Source organism: Electrona antarctica, assembly GCF_951216825.1.
Source record: "Electrona antarctica genome assembly, chromosome: 5".
NCBI classification, from domain to species: domain Eukaryota; kingdom Metazoa; phylum Chordata; class Actinopteri; order Myctophiformes; family Myctophidae; genus Electrona; species Electrona antarctica.
Window position 1 is genome coordinate 23,248,944 of NC_136810.1, and position 21,510 is coordinate 23,270,453.

The 21,510-nt window shown below is 42.4% G+C and overlaps 2 protein-coding genes across 2 annotated transcripts in view; both read left to right on the forward strand.

Moving 5' to 3' along the window:
- parvb (parvin, beta) overlaps nt 1–4,235 on the forward strand; it is a 398,639-nt gene extending 394,404 nt beyond the window's left edge. Inside the window, exon 14 of the transcript XR_013790086.1 lies at nt 4,173–4,235. The gene's annotated coding sequence lies outside the window, so the exon portion shown is untranslated. The remainder of the gene's footprint in view (nt 1–4,172) is intronic.
- The window catches only part of plxnb2b (plexin b2b), a 238,568-nt gene that overhangs the window by 174,414 nt on the left and 42,644 nt on the right, over nt 1–21,510 (forward strand). The window contains exons 18-20 of the mRNA XM_079501799.1: nt 3,230–3,366; nt 6,349–6,531; nt 13,090–13,204. Of these exons, the coding sequence (XP_079357925.1) occupies nt 3,230–3,366; nt 6,349–6,531; nt 13,090–13,204 (435 nt within the window). The remainder of the gene's footprint in view (nt 1–3,229; nt 3,367–6,348; nt 6,532–13,089; nt 13,205–21,510) is intronic.

Sequence of the window (21,510 nt, forward strand, 5' to 3'; positions counted from 1 at the left end):
CCTTAGCGCATGTTCGCCAACCTTAGCGCATGTTCGCCAACCTTAATCCAGTCGCCAACCTTAACGCATGTTCGCCAACCTTAACGCATGTTCACCAACCTTAGCGCATGTTCGCCAAACCTTAGCGCATGTTCGCCAACCTTAATCCAGTCGCCAACCTTAACGCATGTTCACCAACCTTAACGCATGTTCGCCAACCTTAACGCATGTTCGCCAACCTTAACGCATGTTCGCCAACCTTAACGCATGTTCGCCAACCTCAACGCATGTTCACCAACCTTAATCCGGTCGCCAACCTTAATTCATGTTTGCCAACCTTAATCCGGTCGCCAACCTTAACGCATGTTCGCCAACCTTAATCCGGTCGCCAACCTTAACGCATGTTCGCCAACCTTAATCCGGTCGCCAACCTCAATGCATGTTCACCAACCTTAATCCGGTCGCCAACCTTAATTCATGTTCGCCAACCTTAATCCGGTCGCCAACCTTAACGCATGTTCGCCAACCTTAATCCGGTCGCCAACCTTAACGCATGTTCGCCAACCTTAATCCGGTCGCCAACCTTAATCCGGTCGCCAACCTTAACGCATGTTCACCAACCTTAATCCGATCGTTTTCCGCATGTCGGTCCTATGGTATGTCAGATAAGCGTGCGCGCCCCATGAGCGGTTGGTTATATTTACACAGAAACCTGAACCCACACGCACAATCTCACCTCAACTTGGAATGTTTGTCCCAAAAATGTACTTTCTGCTGATTTGGTTGTTTTATGTTTTCGATTATATTCCCCATTTATAACGGTATTTAATTATTCATTTATGTTCCCCACTTGTTATATTTATTTATTTACTTACGTGCCCCATTTATTTAAGCGGAATGCTTCCCTTATCAGCGCAGCACCAAGGGCCATAGCATTTAAGTTGAATGTCCAAACACAATACCCTAATGCCAGCTGGTAAATTAGGTGCTAAAACGCGTCATAATACAATGGTAATGTCCCTGTTTCACACTTAATACGTTAACAGGTTACATTGTAGCTACTTAACCGGCTTTCCATATCTCCGGCGTCGGGAGCTCCCCTCGCCAGGGGAGTATGAAAGAAAGTGTTGGCTCAGCAAACTGAGGCTGCGAGGCAGATGTGGTGTGTGAGTGTATGTGTGATGTTTGCTTGCTGTGTGTGTGACTGTGTGTGTGTGTGTGTGAGAGAGTGTGTGGGTGCGTGCGTGCATGACTGAGTGCATGTCTTCAAGATAGAGACAGCGAGAGCTGAAGTGGGGTGAGAGAAGGTCTGCATATCGTCTGACTGGTGAACATCTTGTGTGTCCAAAACTGTTACTTTTCAGGATTCAAATAAAACATCAGACCTGTCTGAACTGAGTGGTGCTGTTGGGTTGTCTGACTATTGGTTGTCTCTTGTCTGACTGTTGGTTGTCTGACTATTGGTTGTCTGACTATTGGTTGTCTGACTATTGATTGTTGGCTCTCAGCTTCCCACTCTCAGCTTCCCAAAAAAAACTCAGCTTCCCATCATGCACCTGTGCACAGTGTGAAGCTCAACAGCGCCACTTTGTCACCTGTTGGTACCCTAAACAGACAGACAGACAGATATAGGGACATAGGGACACACATTGCTGTTCATTGGAGTGGCTGCACCACTCAAAAATAGCAAAAGTAGCAGATCGATGAGCTCCAAACGTGTCGATTCGAGCTTGCGGATCTGCTACTTTTGAGTGACGCTGTAGGGCGTTAATTTAGGACAAAACACAAAACTAATTGAATAAAATTATGGAGATAAGTAACTACCCAATACAAATATCTTATTACCTGTTAATTATATATCTTGTAATTACCGTACTGTAAAAGGAAGGGTTACAGCGGTTTCCCCCCAACAGCAACGATACGTTTAAGTGTGTGTGTGTGTGTGTGTGTGTGTGTGTGTGTGTGTGTGTGTGTGTGTGTGTGTGTGTGTGTGTGTGTGTGTGTGTGTGTGTGTGTGTGTGTGTGTGTGTGTGTGTGTGTGTGTGTGTGTGTGTGTGTGTGTGTGCGTGCGTGCGTGCGTGCGTGCGTGCGTGCGTGCGCGCGCGCGCGCGTGCGTGCGTGCGTGCGTATAGCACAGATATAATCATGCGCACGCACGCACGCGCGTGTGCATGATTATATCTGTGCTATTTGTATGTCATGTGCTTGGTCTGTTTGCTGTAAAATACTTTGAAAGCAGAGGATTAACCACATGAACCCCAGCCTCCCTATTCTGAGCATTTCATAATAGGCAAACATTCTGTAAAATTAGGTAAACATTTGGCCAAAAGTGGAGATCTAGATGCTCATAACACATGGCAATGCGACGCATTGAAGCTTGTAAATTGTGAGAGTACCCGTTCCACCCATCTGACTGTGTCCCCTTTATGCCCATATGGAGATTTCTGTATCTGTCTCTCTGTGTCCCTTTATTCCTATATGGAGTTCTGTGTCGGGCATGCCCAAATATGGAGTGTTGTGATGTCAGAACAGGCCAGCTCAATATATAGAGCATGGGCAGGGGCCCTGTCGAGAGCCTTGGCAGAGGCTGGACAACCGTGGGTCCGACTGACTCTACACCGAAAAAAGAAGAAGAGGTCGCACAGCTCGTAGTTGGTCACGATGCAAAACACCTTTTATTTTAAGATGACCAGCGTTTCGGCACAAAATGCCTTCTTCAGGGTGAACTTAACTTTGCAGCCCATCCATTTGACCACTTGACTTAAGTGGCCAGATGAGTGGAATACAAACAATGTGTACATTGTGTAATGTGTACAAGTGTCAAGTCGGCTCTGATCCAGAAAAGTTTGGGAACCACTTAAGTTTAAGTGGTTCCCAAACTTTTCTGGATGAGAGGCTGTTTAGCTCTGTGGGGTTTTATACCGTAGTTCTGTTCTGATATTATGCACAAGTTGTGCATCACAACACGGGGGTTACCGGAGATAGCGGTTAAACAATAGAACAAACAAACTGCAGTTGATGGCCTGATACACATGTCTGGGGCCATCACTGCAAGCTATTCTAAATACACGTTATATGTATTGGTAGTGATGGCTTTCAGTCTGACACCCGCTCACTCCGCGAGCTACTGGTAGCTCGTGAACCCCTGGTTGGTTACCCCTGACTTAAACCATAGGGTTTAAGTGGTTCTAAATGTATGTCTTCGTTCATTGTGTTATTCACTCTGGACCCCTCCCCCTCCACCATGCAGGACCCCAACCCCCAGAGTGTGCAGCCTACCAAGGGCCCCAAGGCCGGTGGCACGCTCCTCACCATCCGCGGCAAGCACCTGGACACAGGAACCAAGGACGACATCAGGGTCACAGTCGGCGATGTGGAGTGCACCGTGTAAGAATTCCTCACATGAATATTGAATAACTTGAATACGGTAATTGTCATTCTCAGTCGTAGACGCCGCAGACAATTCACGCACTTCAGGTGATAAGTTCTACTTGTTATTCAGACTTTGTGCTATGCAAATTTCTGCAGTGAGAGGCACTGAATGCGAAGGCCATGAATTGTTTTTATTTCATTTTTTTTCTCCACTCCTGGAATGAAAATGGGATTGACCTCAACTCTTGGTTTCAGAAGTGGAAATCTTTTCTCCCCACATCCCATTATTTCCTTGCAGTGGTAGTAGATATAACAGTTATTTCTGTCTAAAACCTGTCCTCAGTGACATTTTAGGCTCAGGTAACGAGCTAGCGACGCAGCAAAGCAAGGATTTAACAAGCTGTCACGGTGCTGCCATGTCGCCGGCTTCTGTTGCATGCCTTCCGTCAAACGGTGACCTTAACGCCACCCCCATGTGCTGTTCGCTACTGCTGAGCACTACTTGAAGGACCACTTCACTCATTTTCAACTTATCTTCACATAATTGGTCCTCACTAATGCTCATAAGATAGCACCATATATATCAAGGGTGCGAGCACGACTCCAACTCAACATTACTGAGCTTTCTTATTGGGTGGACGGTCTGAAAGAGTTACTTTACAATACATCACTATAAGAAAATACCAGCACTCACAGAACTGTCCTTTTAAGGCACTTTTATTTATGTATATACTGTTGGCATGTTATACTGCAGCATTGTTCTTCACTCTACTATCTGCGTCTTAAGGCTCATACATAGTCTGGATTTGCGGTGGTGGCAGGGCCGGATTAACACCTCTGAGGGCCCCTAGGCACTGAAGCTCGAAGGGTCCCCCTTCACGCGCGCGCACCATTTTTGCTGTTTCGGAGCCGTTTTGGGGCAGTTTTATGCCGTTATATTGGCCTATTTCCGGTCACCTACCCCCCCCCCCCCCCCCAGAGTGACAGCCAATCTAGCGCATTGTTGCTGCTTTACACACAATTGCACTTTTCAGCTGCCCTTCTCATCAACAATAAAACACTAATCTTTTTAGACACCATTTCTTTAATTCGGATTAGCAGGGACATTTTCTGTGGAAAATGCCCAAGGGCCCCTGGGCACGTGCCCAAAGTGCACATATGGTAGATCCGGCCCTGGGTGGTGGGGTGACCACCGAACTACAACATGACGTCACGAGCCGCGGTAAAGAGCAAACCACCGCCACCGCTCCAGCCCTTCTCTCTGTTTTTACTCACCACCGCTCAACGTTATTTCAGCTCCGGTGGTCAGCTCACCACCGGAGCGGTGGTCACCTCACCACCGAAATTCCAGACTATGAATATAGGCCTTTAGAGGAGGCCTGGGAACAGTTCATAAAACTGCCTACCAGTGACATCATCAACAATGGCTTATATTTCAGCATGGTAACTGTAGGCTGTAGTTTCTATTTGCTTGGAATCTCCCCTTGATGATGTCCTTGGTAGGCAGGTTTCTGAACTGGTCAGAGCCAAACAGTGAGACGCGGGTGTCGGGTGAGTAGAATTGATGCCATCTTATAATGAGCATTATAGCACGAAAATACATTGCATGGATGCACCTGGGACATATCCTCAGTGATGTATCCAAAGGTCATCTGGGTTTCGGGTCTCACGAACATCATACCCCTCACTCGGGTGCCCTAGCCGGGGTGATCAAGTCCCGACTTACGTCCCAGTTGCTAGCCTCGATCAGACCCACTAGGGAAAGAACAGGGCCACACAATCCGTTGGAACTATGGGCTCCATTTTCATCACCGCTAAACCCCTTATACCTAAACTTCTTTGCCTTTTTTACTATTTTGAAAAAACATTTTTGAATAGTTCAACTAGCCAATCATTGACATGTTGTGAGCTTGTAGACTGGCCATTTTAACTATTCAAAAATGTTTAGCAAAATAGCAAAAAAAGGCAAAGAAGTTTAGGGATAAAGGTTTTAGCGGTGATGAAAATGGAGCCCTATATGTCCAAAACCGTTACTTTTCGGGATTCAAATTTAAAAGTGGCAGATCTACAATCTCAAAACGTGTTGTGGGTGTCGAGCTTGTAGATCTGATTATTTTGTGTGACGCTGTAAGTAGGGGAGTTAATCAAAATAATAAATAAAACAGCAAAGATTACATTAACACCCTGCAAGACCCACGGTTGTACTATTGCACCATTTTTATTTTGTATTAATTACTTTATTATTTTGTTCTGTTATTTTTCACCTAAACATCATCATTGATGTTCATTGTTTAGTCTTGCAAGTTGCAATGCCATTGGTCATGCTATTTGCATATAAATAACCCTCACAGAGGCAGAAATTCAGACAACTTCAAAATCTCTGGACTGTGCAATTTTTAACCTATGACCTTTGACCTTTAACCCTGATAAAAGTAAGTAAAATGCCTGTAATATATATTTTTTGTGATCATTAGAATGTCTATAACATGTTTTATTTATTATTGTGAAAGATATCCCCCAAATGTAAATAATGAATTTATTATTATTATTTTAATAATTATTATAAATGTGCATACAATTTGCATAAACTTATTTTTTTTAATTTGCATACAACTTTTAATTTCCTCTACAAAGTCCTAGTAGTACACGTAGTAGTAAGGTTGAAATCTCTTTTTTGCAAGTAGAAATATATCCGACACCCGACAGAGATGATATCCTTTGGATCGGCGGTGGCTCAGGGGTAGAGTGGCTGGAAACCGCAAGGTTGCCAGTTCGAACCCGGGCTCCCCCAGAGTTAGTGTCCTTGAGCAAGACACTGAACCACAAATTGCTCTTGATGCGCTGGTTGGTGCCTTGCATGGTTTCCGCCGCCATCGGTGAATGTGTGTGTGAATGGGTGAATTGATGCACAATCTATGTAAAGCGCCTTGGATAAAGGTGCTACTGTATATAAATGCACCATTTATCATTTACCATTTACTTTGTCTGTCTGTGCAGGGAGCAGTTTGGAGGGGACATCACCTGCAGGACAGGAGAGTACAGGGTGGAGAAGGTGCCCTCCGACCTCCTCACAGTCACAGTGAATTATGGGAAGAGCACCACCACCTCCATTCCCAACGCTTTCCGCTTCTTGGAGAACCCTGTTGTGCTCGACCACCACCCTAAAAGCAGCTTTGACTGGTAAGTACGAGAGAAGCTCAGTGACATTTTCAATAACATTGGCTGGGTTTCCCAAATAAATGTTGTGTTGCACGTAGCTTGAACACACCCCTCTAGGCCGCAAACAGAAGCCTGTGTGCGGCCTCAAACAATCAGGCTCTGCCAGTGGGCCGAATTGATTGCCAAGTACTTTTCAGTTTGCAGTCTTCACACACACAGGCACATACACAGATCTCCATGTGGGACACCGGCTGACAGTTAAAAATTAATCAAACATGTTTAGGCCTACTTCAGCATCAAAGAAATTAAATTGCTGTGTGTGTGTGTGTGTGTGTGTGTGTGTGTGTGTGTGTGTGTGTGTGTGTGTGTGTGTGTGTGTGTGTGTGTGTGTGTGTGTGTGTGTGTGTGTGTGTGTGTGTGTGTGTGTGTGTGTGTGTGTGTGTGTGTGTGTGTGTGTATTGTGCAATTTAATTAAATTGAATAACATTCGATTGTGGGTTAATAAATATATGCCTAGACAAGGAGGTTAAATGGGAGGCTATTGTGCAGTCAAAGTTACCAATACAAGCTACAGTAGTTAATTCAGCATTATTTTATTGACCGGTCAGGCCGGTATGGTAGGCCTCAGTCCTACCAATATAGACCTCAGGCCTACCATACCAAGCCTCAGACCTACCATTGCGTGGCACATCTAAGCACTGAATATCTATGTGCACAGTGAAAGGGGGTGTTGTTGAGAAGAGACACACACATACTCACTATGCAAATTACGTTTGGGAAACCCAGCCCTTGCCATTTATGCTTATTATACACAAAACAAGGATTACGGTTATGTATTCAATTTTGAACGAGATGTAATTTCAGTGAACGTGTGTTTACATGAAACTTCACATTTACCGGCCCCACACACGCCAGTAGTTTACTACTTACGTATGCATGACATGGTCCACTGCCAGGGCTAGCTTCCTAATGTTATTTAAACCAGTGTTTTAAATAACATTTTCATGTCAAGCAAGGACCCCCACATTAATATGAATTTGTCCACGGATGGCCCCCATCTAAACATATTTTGTGCCAATGCCAGCCGTCCAAGGAGGACCCCCTTACTAGATTTGTGTTGTTCTGTATCTCTGTATCTTCATGTCTCTTTCTTCCCTTAAAAATGAATGGTAGCTTTATATCTGACAGTGTGAAGTTGTGAACACAGCATAAAAGGTGCTGTGTCCACCGAGACATATATTTGTTTCCTGAGCAACGGGAACATCTGTTTTGCGCTATATATGCATGATTCACATGCTGCGTTTTTATCTGCTTGCCGAGAGCTGAAATATGTTCAACTCAGGCATTAGGAAGCATTTTTAGGGGAGCGCATGTGTTTTTTTTCCCACCTGGGAAGAAACACTTTTGTGATCACACACAGCCTAACCCTCATGGTGTAAAATAAACACTTTGGTGATGACACACATCCTAACCCTGGTCTAAAAGCCCGCTAGCAGTGAGTTACAACGCTGTACTGCTGCTGTACACCTAATCAGAACAAAAAGGACCCTTAAGCCCAAACAACACCAAAGGGTTGGGTTGGGAGGACAAAACGTTTGTAAGGTAAACCACACCAATGCAGTTGCAATGAGTGGCATTGGTGTGGTTTATTACCTTAAAAAAAACGTTTTGACCGACCCTTTGGTGTGGTTTGGGGCTTTAGAGCGTCTAAAAATGAAAGAGGGGGTGTATTGTATTATTCACTGAAGGATTCATTGTAAGACACAGCAAAAGCTTAAAAGTAAAATAAAATAACATACTATATTTTAAAATCTAAAACATGTTGGCCTAAAGGGTGGCACTAACCCATTTAGACCTGAGGACGATTCTACAAATACCTTCTAAATCTTGACAGTTTTCACAAAAACCCATGTCGTTCTCAAACATTTTCATGTCAAGGACCTCCAAAACTATATGTAATTGGCTGCCGACCCCCATCTCAAAATAAGTTGTCCCAGAAGCAAAGATTTGAGTCACATTGTGATTTGTTGTGAGCGTGTAGATCTGCTACTTTTCGCTATAAAAACGAATGAAAGTGAAAGTGGTTAAGTGTGTCTGTGGTTTATTAGCCTCAGAAACCCAAACGTTTTTATTTCCAGGGAGAAAAATAAAAGTCTGGGGCAGAGTCCACTTCAATTCGGCATAGAGTAGCGCAAACGTCGATCACTCTCTGCTGATTTCTGATCGTCTGCACCTTTGTTAAATTGACACGCACACACGTACACACACACACACACACACACACACACACACACACACACACACACACTCCTCTCTCTCTGTCGCTCTTAATTAATTGGTCTCATGTCGCACAGCTGCGTCTAGAGTGCCTATGCCATAGAAAGCATATGTGGACCCCAGGCTAGTGGTTTATAGATATTGAACCAACAAAAGCTTATGAAGTAACTATATTTGGATCCATTGGAACTCAGGTTAATTTTTGACATTTCCTGTAATGTCCGGTTTCCACCGATGATTAAACTTGCTCAGGATAAACACTTAATTATTGCGTAAGAATAAGGGAAGTATATGCACGTTTACGGCTGTCCTCAACCTTGATCCACGTCTTTCATTAGAGGAAACTTTTGTTCGTTAAAAACAAAGTCGGTTCTGAGTAACAGGAATATTTTAGAAACGATCCTGATTGGCTAAAAAGTGGGAACCCAGTCGCCGGGCTGAATGATCAAGCTTCCCGGCTAGAAAATCAGACAACTTTGAAATTAGCCCCTTGTAGGCCAAGCTAATTTGTTTTCATCTCCCGTGGAAACTCGCTCAGGTGCAATTTACAAGAGACGTCTGTAATCCCTCAATTTTAACTACACGTCTGCCTCTTGTTTGTTGGTGCGTCTATGCCTGCGCATATATGCATATATATTTGTTTGCCTGTAATCTGCGTCGATATGTCTGCTGCGGGTAAAATGGAAAAGAGAGAAAATGATTGGGATGTTTTTCGAAGATCATTTGGAAAGTCTCAAAGGGAAGGAAATTAATCACCAAAGGCATGGATTGAAAGGTGGTGTGCGGGGATGGGTATGGGGCAACTGGGGCCGATCTACAATCACATAAGCATAACGTGTCGCATTGTGACGCGTTGTGGGCTTTTAGATCAGCTATTTTCTAATTCAATGTACAGTTTGTAACTTTGTATATAGAGTTAAAGTGGTTAAATTGATTTTGAGTCAATATTTACTCATTTAGATGGGGACCCCTGGAACCCCCTCAAGGACCCCGTGTGTCCCCAGACCCCACTTTGAGAACCACTGCACAGAGAGCACACATTTTCTAAAAAACGTAGATCTTCAAGCTCACAACGAATCGCAGCGTCACACGTTGTGAGCTTATGAATCAGCTATTTTGAGCTAGCCAAAGTATAACATGGGGCTTAAGTGGTTCACGAGTATAGAGAACCGAAGTCTGACATCACTGCTGCTAGAGGCCGCTATCACCTGGGTCACAGTTATTTAATTTTTCAGTTGAAAATACCATAGGTCTCATTATGCACTGTGGCATATTTATTTATTTTTGAGTGGTGTAAACCACTCCTACAACTGGCTTTTGTGTGCAGAAAAAAATGAGCATGGTTGCTATGTTCAAAATAATTTCTGACGTAATTAAATCACACCCGGGTGAACTGGATGACCGTAGCAACCATGGTCATTTTCTCTGCACAAAAAAAGCCAGTTGTGAAATCACATCCAGGTGTGATTTCATTACGTCAGATCAGAGCTGATCAGGCTATATAATACCTTACCTTATATAATACCTCACATCGGACAAAAACTCCAGCTGAATCAACTTCATGGTCACAAATCATCACATCAGAAGACGAGTCTACCTAGCCAAAGATCTTTAACGTCAGACATTACGTCAGACCACAGCTGATCATGCTATATAAAACCTTACACCACTCAGTTCACACGGGTGTGATTTTTTACTTTATTCGGGGATTGAGAGCAAGTTCTCTTTTTCAAGGACACCCTGACCACAGCATATAAAACACAGAAAAACTATAACAAACGTGAACTTCATTACGTCACAGATACAAATAAATATAGTGTTACATGAAGAATATAGTGCCCTCAAGAAAGCTCTACTGTATATGGAGAACAACGGAACCAGTTTCAGAGCTTCCTGAAGTGTGTTCCATTTATGTGGAGCATAGTAAATGAAAGCAGTCTGTCCTTGTTCACTGTTCTTACGTGGGCTGATATATCTATTGTGTGTTTGACTTTGTGAACGTGTTGAATGTCCAGTAACCTTTGGATCTAAAAGCGAGGATAGGTACAACTACAAACTAAGAAAACTGGTAAACACGACACCTTATAAATACATAAAATTCAATGTTGCTCTCGTGAACTGCGAGAGATTGATTAATGCCAGCAGGCATTAATCAATCATTGTGGTGCTTTTGGGCACAGGGAACAACAATACAAAACACAGACATGAGTTAAATTAGGTCATGTTATCGGCCAACGATCTTTTTAAAGGCGTAGTGAAATTAAAAATATGTTTTTCACACTTTTAGACCACATCCGTGGTCATCATATGAGCATACCTAACAATGGATGCCAAAACAATGGGTACATTTTCATGTGTGTATTTTTACATCAAAAGTCCATAAAAATCAAATTTTAATGACTTCCTGAAAACGAAAACGTACTGCGTGATGACGTGTCGAGGCCCACATCGATAAAAGCCAATAAAAATGAAGCTCACCCGTTTAATTCCCCATATCTGCGCATATGTCCAACACAGCTGCTATTGATTACAGAAATCCTCCGTTTTTATTCCCATTCAAGATAACATCCAGACAGTGTATTACTTCAACTTAATCATCACGCTAAAATATGTATCTGAAAACATTATAGGGTAGAAATAAGCCACATAACAGTAAACTGGTACAGCTGGCCGACTATCTGACTTGTAAACAAACACATTCCATGCGTCCTGTATAGCATAGCTACCGTCCCTAGCTACCATCGCATCGCCTGAAGGGATGCAACGCTCTGATTGGTTCAGAAACTTCAGAGCAGTGTTTCAACTTGAAACCGTCTGAAACTTCAAAATAAAATGTCCACCATTTCCGTTTCACTACACCTTTAATGCAAATTTAAAGTTTTCAAAGGAACTGATCAACTTGAGTTCCACTAAACTGAGTATAGGAAAGATGTTTTTTCCCATATTGCTGTAAAAAGGCAGGGTTTAAAATCAGTAGGGCTACCTCTGGTGTGTCTGGTGCCTTTGAGTATCACTAACCTTTGAAAAGTAGTCACGGAAATGTTTGGGTGCTCCAATACTTCTAATCCTGTGAACTAGACACTTTTTGAACTCTCTCCTCCAATCTAAGCCACTCCAGACTGGTGAAGTGGGCAGGGAGAAGCAACTTAAGGATCACTCTTAAACCAATTTATTTTGGGAGGTCTGAAGTTTCTTCCTGAGGCTCATAGAAATGCCTGTATACCAAGATGTACAGGCATAGTCAAAGTGACATTGTACAAGAGCCCCAGCCAGGATTTTTAGGGTGTTTTTTTTTTGTATCTAAAAGACCCTAGATATTCTAGCTAGAAATTGTGTTCTTTGACTTACCTTTGAAACTACTTTCTGTATTTGGCCAACCCACTTTATCATTATAAAATACTATGATGGGAGTAATAATCATATAGCCAGTTATTAATCGTAGAGCATTGTGGCTTCAAGAGGCATCAGTGAAGCAACGAATGACAGAACATCACCTTAATCAAAAACAGACATTATTACGGATTGAGTCTATTTCTACTAGCAAGACAAAATCAGGACTTGTTTCTTGTATAGGAAACCAATCTGTCCCCTTCATTTTTTTGGTTAGGTTGGTGCTCCACATGGACTTTAAATGAGAGCTTAATTGGCCAAATGCCCAGGTGTTTATAAGATGTGACCACTCAATTTGTTCACAGTGTAAATACCAGTAGAGGTTGTGTTTGGAGACCTAGTAAATACCATGCAATTTGTTTTGTTGATCGAGTTCAAAACGAGTTTACGGTTAATTAGAGCCAATTGAAATCTATTGAAGGCAGTCTGCAAATTTGCAGTGGCCTGCTGTGGGCCACTTCAAGCGTTGGGCCAATACTCTTAATATAAGTACAAACTTATTTATCCATAGAGTAAGAAAATAAATAAAATGTCTCCAGACACAGACGTTGTGTTTCAATACACATAAAATGTAACTCAACATCATAAACATCACACACTCTTCTAAAATGACCCTATGGTTGCCTAGGAAAATAAATAAATAAATAGAATGTGTGTGTGTGCACATGACTATAGAAGGTTTTCACAAGTGTAGTAATGCAACCTGTGTGTGTGTGTGTGTGTGTGTGTGTGTGTGTGTGTGTGTGTGTGTGTGTGTGTGTGTGTGTGTGTGTGTGTGTGTGTGTGTGTGTGTGTGTGTGTGTGTGTGTGTGTGTGTGTGTGTGTGTGTGTGTGTGTGTGTGTGTGTGTGTGTGTGTGTGTGTGTGTGTGCGTGCGTGCGTGCGTGTGCGCGTGCGCGTGCCCGTCTTCCAGTGGGGGCAGGACCATTGTGGTGACTGGTTCTGGTTTCGACATCATCCAAAGTGCCTTCCTGACGGTCAAGGACCTGGGAGACGACTGCACCGTCGGCAAACAATCTTCAGTAGAGGTGCGCTTTCATTTCTTTCCTTTCATCCTTTCATTCCCCGTCCTCCTCTTATGCATTCCTCTCTCTCTCCTCCAACCTGTCTTTTTTATCATCATCATCATCATCATCCGTGGTGGTTGTCAATAGATTCTCCTCCTCCTCCTCTCTATATACAGTAGTATATCTGTGATATGATCCCTTCTTTGTTATGGAGGATTTTGTTCCTTTTGGTGTTGCTTTTCCTCTTTCAGAGCCGACAAGCCAATGCTATCTCTCCGTGTATCGATCTACCTCTATACCTCCACGGAATTGCTTCCACTACTAGAGTGAAGGGTTACGTTTCAGTGCACGCACGCACGCACGCACGCACACACACACACACACACACACACACACACACACACACACACACACACACACACACACACACACACACACACACACACACGTTTGTCCTACTATACTTGCGAGGACATCAATCTCGAAAACGGCTTGAAAATAGCCAAACAATAGCTAAAAAATAGCAGATCCACAAGTTTGTATATTGGCTATTGTTGGGTGTGTAGTCTCGCGTAGCCAGACAACTATTCCACAATCTCCGAATGCTACATATATAGAGTCTGAAACGACACCTCCCGAAATCCGAGCAAGGAAGCTGCTATATCCGTTCACGAAAATATATTTTAAAATATCTTTACATTTTATTTTTTTTATTTCCTTTTTCTGCTAAGCAACAAGCTGTATGCTTTTTTTTTTTTTTTTTTTTTAGATATTTTTTTGCGGCTTACGCCTTTTATTGGTTTTTGAAGGGACAGACAGTAGGCTGACAGGAAACGGGAGAGAGATGGGGGAAGACATGCAGTAAAGGCCGTGTCGGGCTCGGGAGTCGAACCCGCGGCACACTGCGACTGGATTACCAGTCGGGTGCCCAGACGGTTACGCCACCGCCTGGGCCAAGCTGTATGCTTTGATCATTTCTATTTGTATTAGGATAAATTTGCCCGACTGTAAAGACGAAACGGAAGTGGGGTGGATCCTCCACTTCCGCTTTATATTTTACTCATGATAGAGCTTCCGTTGATCCAGACTGTATGACAGAAGCATTTGGAAATTGCGAGAGGCGACAGTCTGGCAATGCGAGACTATTTGGGTGTGTACGTCACCATACAACTAAGTATAACATACTGTAGAGAAGACTCTCGCTGTAAACCCTAAACCTAACCTCTACATATATGTCTAATCCTAATCCTTACCCCAACCTTTTTTTCCTCATTATAAACCTGTCGAACATAAAACAACCATTGGAACCATTGGAAAATTGTCCTCACAACAATTTCTATTTCCATTTTATATTTCTCAAATTCTACGATACTTGTGGGGACATTTGGTCTTCACAAGTATAGTACTACAAGCCCACGCACGTGTGCACGCGCACACGCACAGACAACGCACACGCACAAAATACACGCGCACACAAACTAGAGTATGCATTACCCTTTGCTTCCACTGATTGCTTTGAATCCATAAGCCACCTGAGTCCTTCGTCCTTTTGATCTACTAAAGTGTTTACGCCCAAGATTGCGATTTAAGGTTTTTCCCACAGAATACATTACTCCAATGACAGACTAGCCAAAACATATTCCCTTCTGTCAGCCCTATATGTGTGCCACCCCGGGTGGTGTGTTGGCCACCGGATTCTTCTTATTGTATTTAATTGTTGTGGCCTGGCAAGGGGGGAAAGGGGGGGGAAATAGGAGGGGGAAGGGGAGAAATCAATCACGTTTAAAAGCAAATAAGACAAAAGCACAGTAAAAGAAAGAGCACAAATTAATATAAAGGACACAATAAAACAGTGGTTCTCAATGTGGGCTCCGGGGATCCACAGCAAAATTAGTTAATATAGCATCACATCATTTTAACCACTTTATCCATATTTTTTTATGTTGGCTATTAAAAAATATATATATATAAAAGATATACAAGCTCACACTGTGACACTTCATACCACGCTGAAAGCTTTTACATCTGCTATTTTTGAACACTTTTTTTGGCGCAATAATTGTCTGAACCACTGCAATAAATCATCAAGTAACCGTACATTACTACAGATTTCAGATAAGAAATAAGTAAATCGGGCTAACCGAATAAAGGACAGCACCATTTGTCTTTAAGAATATGTCCATAATCCTGGTCATACTCCTCCCTAGTTAACTTTTGGTCTTGTTTTGGGGTGCCTTTGGGGTGTCCTTGGTAAAGCACCTCTTGAACCCATCCACTCACTTCTGTTTTTGGAGACAGATCATGGTGCATGCTACTGTACAAACACACAGAAGAAAGCAATGGCATTCAGTATGAGTATAGCCTCACTGCAGTATGAGTATAGCCTCATTCAGTATGAGTATAGCCTCATTCAGTATGAGTATAGCCTCACTGCAGTATGAGTATAGCCTCACTGCAGTATGAGTATAGCCTCACTGCTCATTCAGTATGAGTATAGCCTCATTCAGTATGAGTATAGCCTCATTCAGTATGAGTATAGCCTCATTCAGTATGAGTATAGCCTCATTCAGTATGAGTATAGCCTCATTCAGTATGAGTATAGCCTCACTGCAGTATGAGTATAGCCTCACTGCTCATTCAGTATGAGTATAGCCTCACTGCTCATTCAGTATGAGTATAGCCTCACTGCTCATTCAGTATGAGTATAGCCTCACTGCTCATTCAGTATGAGTATAGCCTCACTGCTCATTCAGTATGAGTATAGCCTCACTGCTCATTCAGTATGAGTATAGCCTCATTCAGTATGAGTATAGCCTCACTGCTCATTCAGTATGAGTATAGCCTCACTGCTCATTCAGTATGAGTATAGCCTCACTGCTCATTCAGTATGAGTATAGCCTCACTGCTCGCAGACTACAAGCCTGATTTATACTTTGTCGTTTCACTCCCAGTAGACCAAAGAACCTCGACCACAATTCTTTTCAAATTGGCCCCCAGGTGGCACTATAACAGCCAACTTCACTTTTTGAACTCTTGAACCGTATGTTGGACGATTAAATCTTTCTTCCCTAGGATTCATTGGAACAACATGACACAACTCCTGCTATTTTGTACCAGGCCAAATTTGAGGCATTTTGTGTTTTTTTTAAAAAACACACCTTTTGCTGGTACTATTTTGTCCCAATTCACATTATTTATTCATTCACATAAAGTCATTCACATTATTTATTATTTGGAGTTATGTGATCTGGATGTAATATCATTCAGACTTTTCAGATTCAATTCCAGTTGGCCATGACTGACTTCCTGGCACTTTTCTAGTTTAGGCCCATTTGTCATCTTTTGTTCTCTTCTTTTGTTTCTCTTTCTAATCTTTTTGGATGTGCTCTTGGTCGCATGGGGAGGGATTTTGGGTTGGAAATGGAATCCAAACCAAAATCAGTGTTGCGGACTCTATTTCTTTCTCCTGGGACAGGTATACACTCCTGTATCAGTTATTACAAAAAAAATCACTCCCGTGTGAAGTGAGGGGCGCTCTTATCATCAACCATCAAATTCCATGCTCAGCCAATCAAATCATCACAAATGTAATTTCGGGCCGGCCAATCACTTTTGGCGATGGCAATGTACTTTGCTCAGCCAATCAAATCATCATTATGGGGTGATCAGCCAGTCACAACAAGCCGATGTTTGTGTTCACACAAACCTGGAAAGCTGGACATAGGAGGGGCTAGCACCTACCTATGTCTTTGTATATTTAATTTTTTGAGGGGCGCTAGCTTTTGTCCCCACAAAATGTCTGCAATACAAACATTAAATGCCATTGACAATGAAGGGAAAATTGCAACACAGAAAACAAGTAGATACACATGGAGCTAATTTAAAACCAGAGAGCATGCATTGCAATAACAAACGCATTTTTACTGTTTCTTGTGTGTAAGCCGCTAAATATAATTACACTTTTGCTGCTACTATTTTGTCCCAATTCACATTATTTATTCATTCACATAAAGTCATTCACATTATTTATTATTTGGAGTTATGTGATCTGGATGTAATATCATTCAGACTTTTCAGATTCAATTCCAGTTGGCCATGACTGACTTCCTGGCACGTTTCTATTTTAGGCCCATTTGTCATCTTTTGTTCTCTGCTTTTGTTTCTCTTTCTAATCTTTTTGGATGTGCTCTTGGTCGCATGGGGAGGGATTTTGGGTTGGAAATGGAATCCAAACCAAAATCCAACCGTTGGATTAATGTGGGATAGTGTTTGGCGTCTGTGTGAGCTGTTTGTGTGAGCTCAGATCAGCATGTTTGTCCCCATACTGCAGCATCACACAAAACATACAAAGTAGCAGATAAGCAAGTTCGAAACGTGGCGCAAAGCGACCCATTTTGGCTTGTAGATCTGCTACTTTTGAAGCTGAATCCTGAAAAGTAATAGTTTTGGACACCACCCGACAGCGTCGGCGACGATCCCGTATATAAAGAGAAATCACCCTTGTGTGAAGTGAGGGGCGCCTTCGTGGAGCACCCACTACGTCAGGGGTTCTCAACGTTTTTTGGCTGGGGACCCCCGGAAATGCTTTGGCCATGTCTCGTGACCCCTGCCCCGCCCCTCTCCCCACCCCCAATACAAACTGACTGCAAAAATTACCTTAATAATAGAGAAAATATATCATATACTGAAACAAGATACAATCATTAAGGAAAGTGTATGCATGTACTATGTGTACTATGTAAATTGTAAACTCTTCATTTCCATTTTCCAGCCATTCAGTTGCGAGCCACAGGTTGAGAACCCCTGCACTACATCATAGTAAAAAGTCCGTAGACTTGGCCTTCCACATGACATCACAGGGGGCACACACAAAGCCAGCTAGGCGTTGGAGGGGCTAGGCACCCCTCAAAAAGATTGCGGATAGCCGATCTACAATCGTGATGACCACACATCGTGGGCTACTGGGCTTGTATACATCTGCTGTTTTGGACTTACATTTTTATTTCTGAAAATGTTCACCTATAATGACATGCCCAAAGATATGGACGCCAGCTAAGAGAAGAAACGGGTCAGGAAGCACACAGTAGTAGGCTAGTAACAGACTGCGTTCTAACCCCTGCCCCGGGCCCCCGGCCTTCAGTGCATTAGGCAGGCTTTACCTAGCCTGGCTAATAAGCCAGACTAATATCACACAACACTGTCGCGGTATATTAGTCTGGGCTGGCTCCACTTGGATTTCATTTCCCGGGGGGCGGGTTCAAACATTTTCTCTTTGACGCAATTGGTCAGAGCTACTGTCAGTCAAAGGTCTCAAGCATTGAACGTCACTGTACCAAAGCCCGCCCATATTGCATACCGTGTCCCGATTGGCCCGACCTGTTCTCGGTTGTAGGAAAGAGGCGTGCTACTGAGCCTCGCCAGACCCTAATCCGCTGGCAGGCAAAAAATGTTTTGCCAACGGCTGATTCGGTCTGGTTTATTGCGAACGCAGTGAGCATTTACTATGAGACCCAGCAGATCACGTCTGTGTGTGTGTGTGTGTGTCTGTGTGTCTGTGTGTGTGTGTGTCACGCTGTAACACCACCCGCCCACCACCAGAGGGCGCAGCTGTATCACACACAAAAACACACACACACATGCACGCACACACACACACACACGCACGCACGCACGTACACACACACACAAAAAACTTAACTTAAAAAAAAACTTAACTTAAAAAAAAACTTAACTTAAAAACAAAACTTAAAAAGGAAAAACGCACACAAAAAAACTTAACTTAAAAAAAAACTTAACTTAAAAAAAAACTTAACTTAAAAAAAAACTTAAAAAGGAAAAACGCACACACAAAAAACTTAACTTAAAAAAAACTTAACTTTTAAAAAAACTCAACTTAAAAAAAAAACTTAAAAAGGAAAAACGCACACACAAAAAACTTAACTTAAAAAAAAACTTAACTTAAAAAAAAACTTAACTTAAAAAAAAACTTAAAAAGGAAAAACGCACACACAAAAAACTTAACTTAAAAAAAACTTAACTTAAAAAAAAACTTAACTTAAAAAAAAAACTTAAAAAGGAAAAACGCACACACAAAAAACTTAACTTAAAAAAAAACTTAACTTAAAAAAAAAAAAAACCTTAAAAAGGAAAAGCTTTAAGGAAAAACTTAAAAAAAACGTAACTTAAAAAAAAAAAAAAAAAATTAAAAAGGAAAAGCTTTAAGGAAAAACTTAAAAAAACTTAACTTAAAAAAAAACTTAACTTAAAAAAAAACTTAACTTAAGAAAAATCTTAAACACAAAAAAAAGAGAACTTAAAAAAACCTTAAAAAATTACGTAATTTATTCTAATTGTTGTTTTTGCAATTCTCGAGCTGCGTTCGCTTCCCGCGTTCGCGCGTCTTACTTGTTAACCAGGCTAGGCTTTACCGGCCGTCATCCTTTTTAATTTGAAAGGTATTCGTATTTGACTGGCTAATTCTTATACCGACATTAAGGATATGTAAGATTATGTGACTTGGCCGCACATCGTGTCGGGCGCCGAAAATATTATGCTCACATATGAGCGTTGTGAGCCTGTAGATCGGCTGTTTTTGGCGTGCAATACCGGGACACAGCACAGTATAAATCAGGCTTTGCTTTTACAAAGCTCCACTTTTAAGTCCCTGCCGCCGGGGGACAAGGCAACGATGCTTGGAAAGACGTGTGTCTGCAACAAAACTAGCAGCCAGTCGATACATTTATCTCTAAAGACCCTGGCTGGTCAAGCTCATAAGCTTCTCTCCTGGTTGGAGTTTTTTGTTTTTGTCCACTGAACTTGTTTCAAAGTCTCTTTTAGTCATTACGGCTGCTGGCGCATGGACGGACGTGTAATTATATTTAGCGGCTTACACACAAGAAACAGTAAAAATGCGTTTGTTATTGCAATGCATGCTCTCTGGTTTTAAATTAGCTCCATGTGTATCTACTTATTTTCTGTGTTGCAATTTTCCCTTCATTGTCAATGGCATTTAATGTTTGTATTGCAGACATTTTGTGGGGACAAAAGCTAGCGCCCCTCAAAAAATTTAATATACAAAGACATAGGTAGGTGCTAGCCCCTCCTATGTCCAGCTTTCCAGGTTTGTGTGAACACAAACATCGGCTTGTGACTGGCTGATCACCCCATAATGATGATTTGATTGGCTGAGCAAAGTACATTGCCATCGCCAAAAGTGATTGGCCGGCCCGAAATGATTTGATTGGCTGAGCATGGAATTTGATGGTTGATGATAAGAGCGCCCCTCACTTCACACGGGAGTGATTTTTTTTTTGGCTTTCCAAGTACCACCATAATAACTGATACAGGAGTGTATACCTGTCCCAGAAGAAAGAAATAGAGTCCGCAACACTGGTAAAGGAAAACTCCGCTCCACTGGTTTATTAATTCAACGTTTCGATTATCTTCGTCAGGAACACATACATACATTCCTGCCAGCACCTGGGCTAGAGTGGATGTGGCATGCTCTTTAACCTTTGTATACCAGTCCCACATTTAGCCTTATTGACTGGGATAACTAACCAGTCCCACATTTAGCCTTATTGACTGGGGTAACCAGTCCCACATTTAGCCTTATTGACTGGGATAACCAGTCCCACATTTAGCCTTATTGACTGGGATAACTAACCAGTCCCACATTTAGCCTTATTGACTGGGGTAACCAGTCCTACATTTAGCCTTATTGACTGGGGTAACCAGTCCTACATTTAGCCTTATTGACTGGGGTAACCAGTCCCACATTTAGCCTTATTGACTGGGGTAACCAGTCCTACATTTAGCCTTATTGACTGGGGTAACCAGTCCTACATTTAGCCTTATTGACTGGGGTAACCAGTCCCACATTTAGCCTTATTGACTGGGGTAACCAGTCCCACATTTAGCCTTATTGACTGGGGTAACCAGTCCTACATTTAGCCTTATTGACTGGGGTAACCAGTCCTACATTTAGCCTTATTGACTGGGGTAACCAGTCCCACATTTTGCCTTATTGACTGGGGTAACCAGTCCCACATTTAGCCTTATTGACTGGGGTAATCAATTCCATATTTAGCCTTATTGACTGGGGTAACCAGTCCCACATTTAGCCTTATTGACTGGGGTAACCAGTCCCACATTTAGCCTTATTGACTGGGGTAACCAGTCCCACATTTAGCCTTATTGACTGGGATAACTAACCAGTCCCACAGTTAGCCTTATTGACTGGGGTAACCAGTCCTACATTTAGCCCTATTGACTGGGGTAACCAGTCCTACATTTAGCCGGCAAAAAAGGGGTGTTTCTTCCCGAAC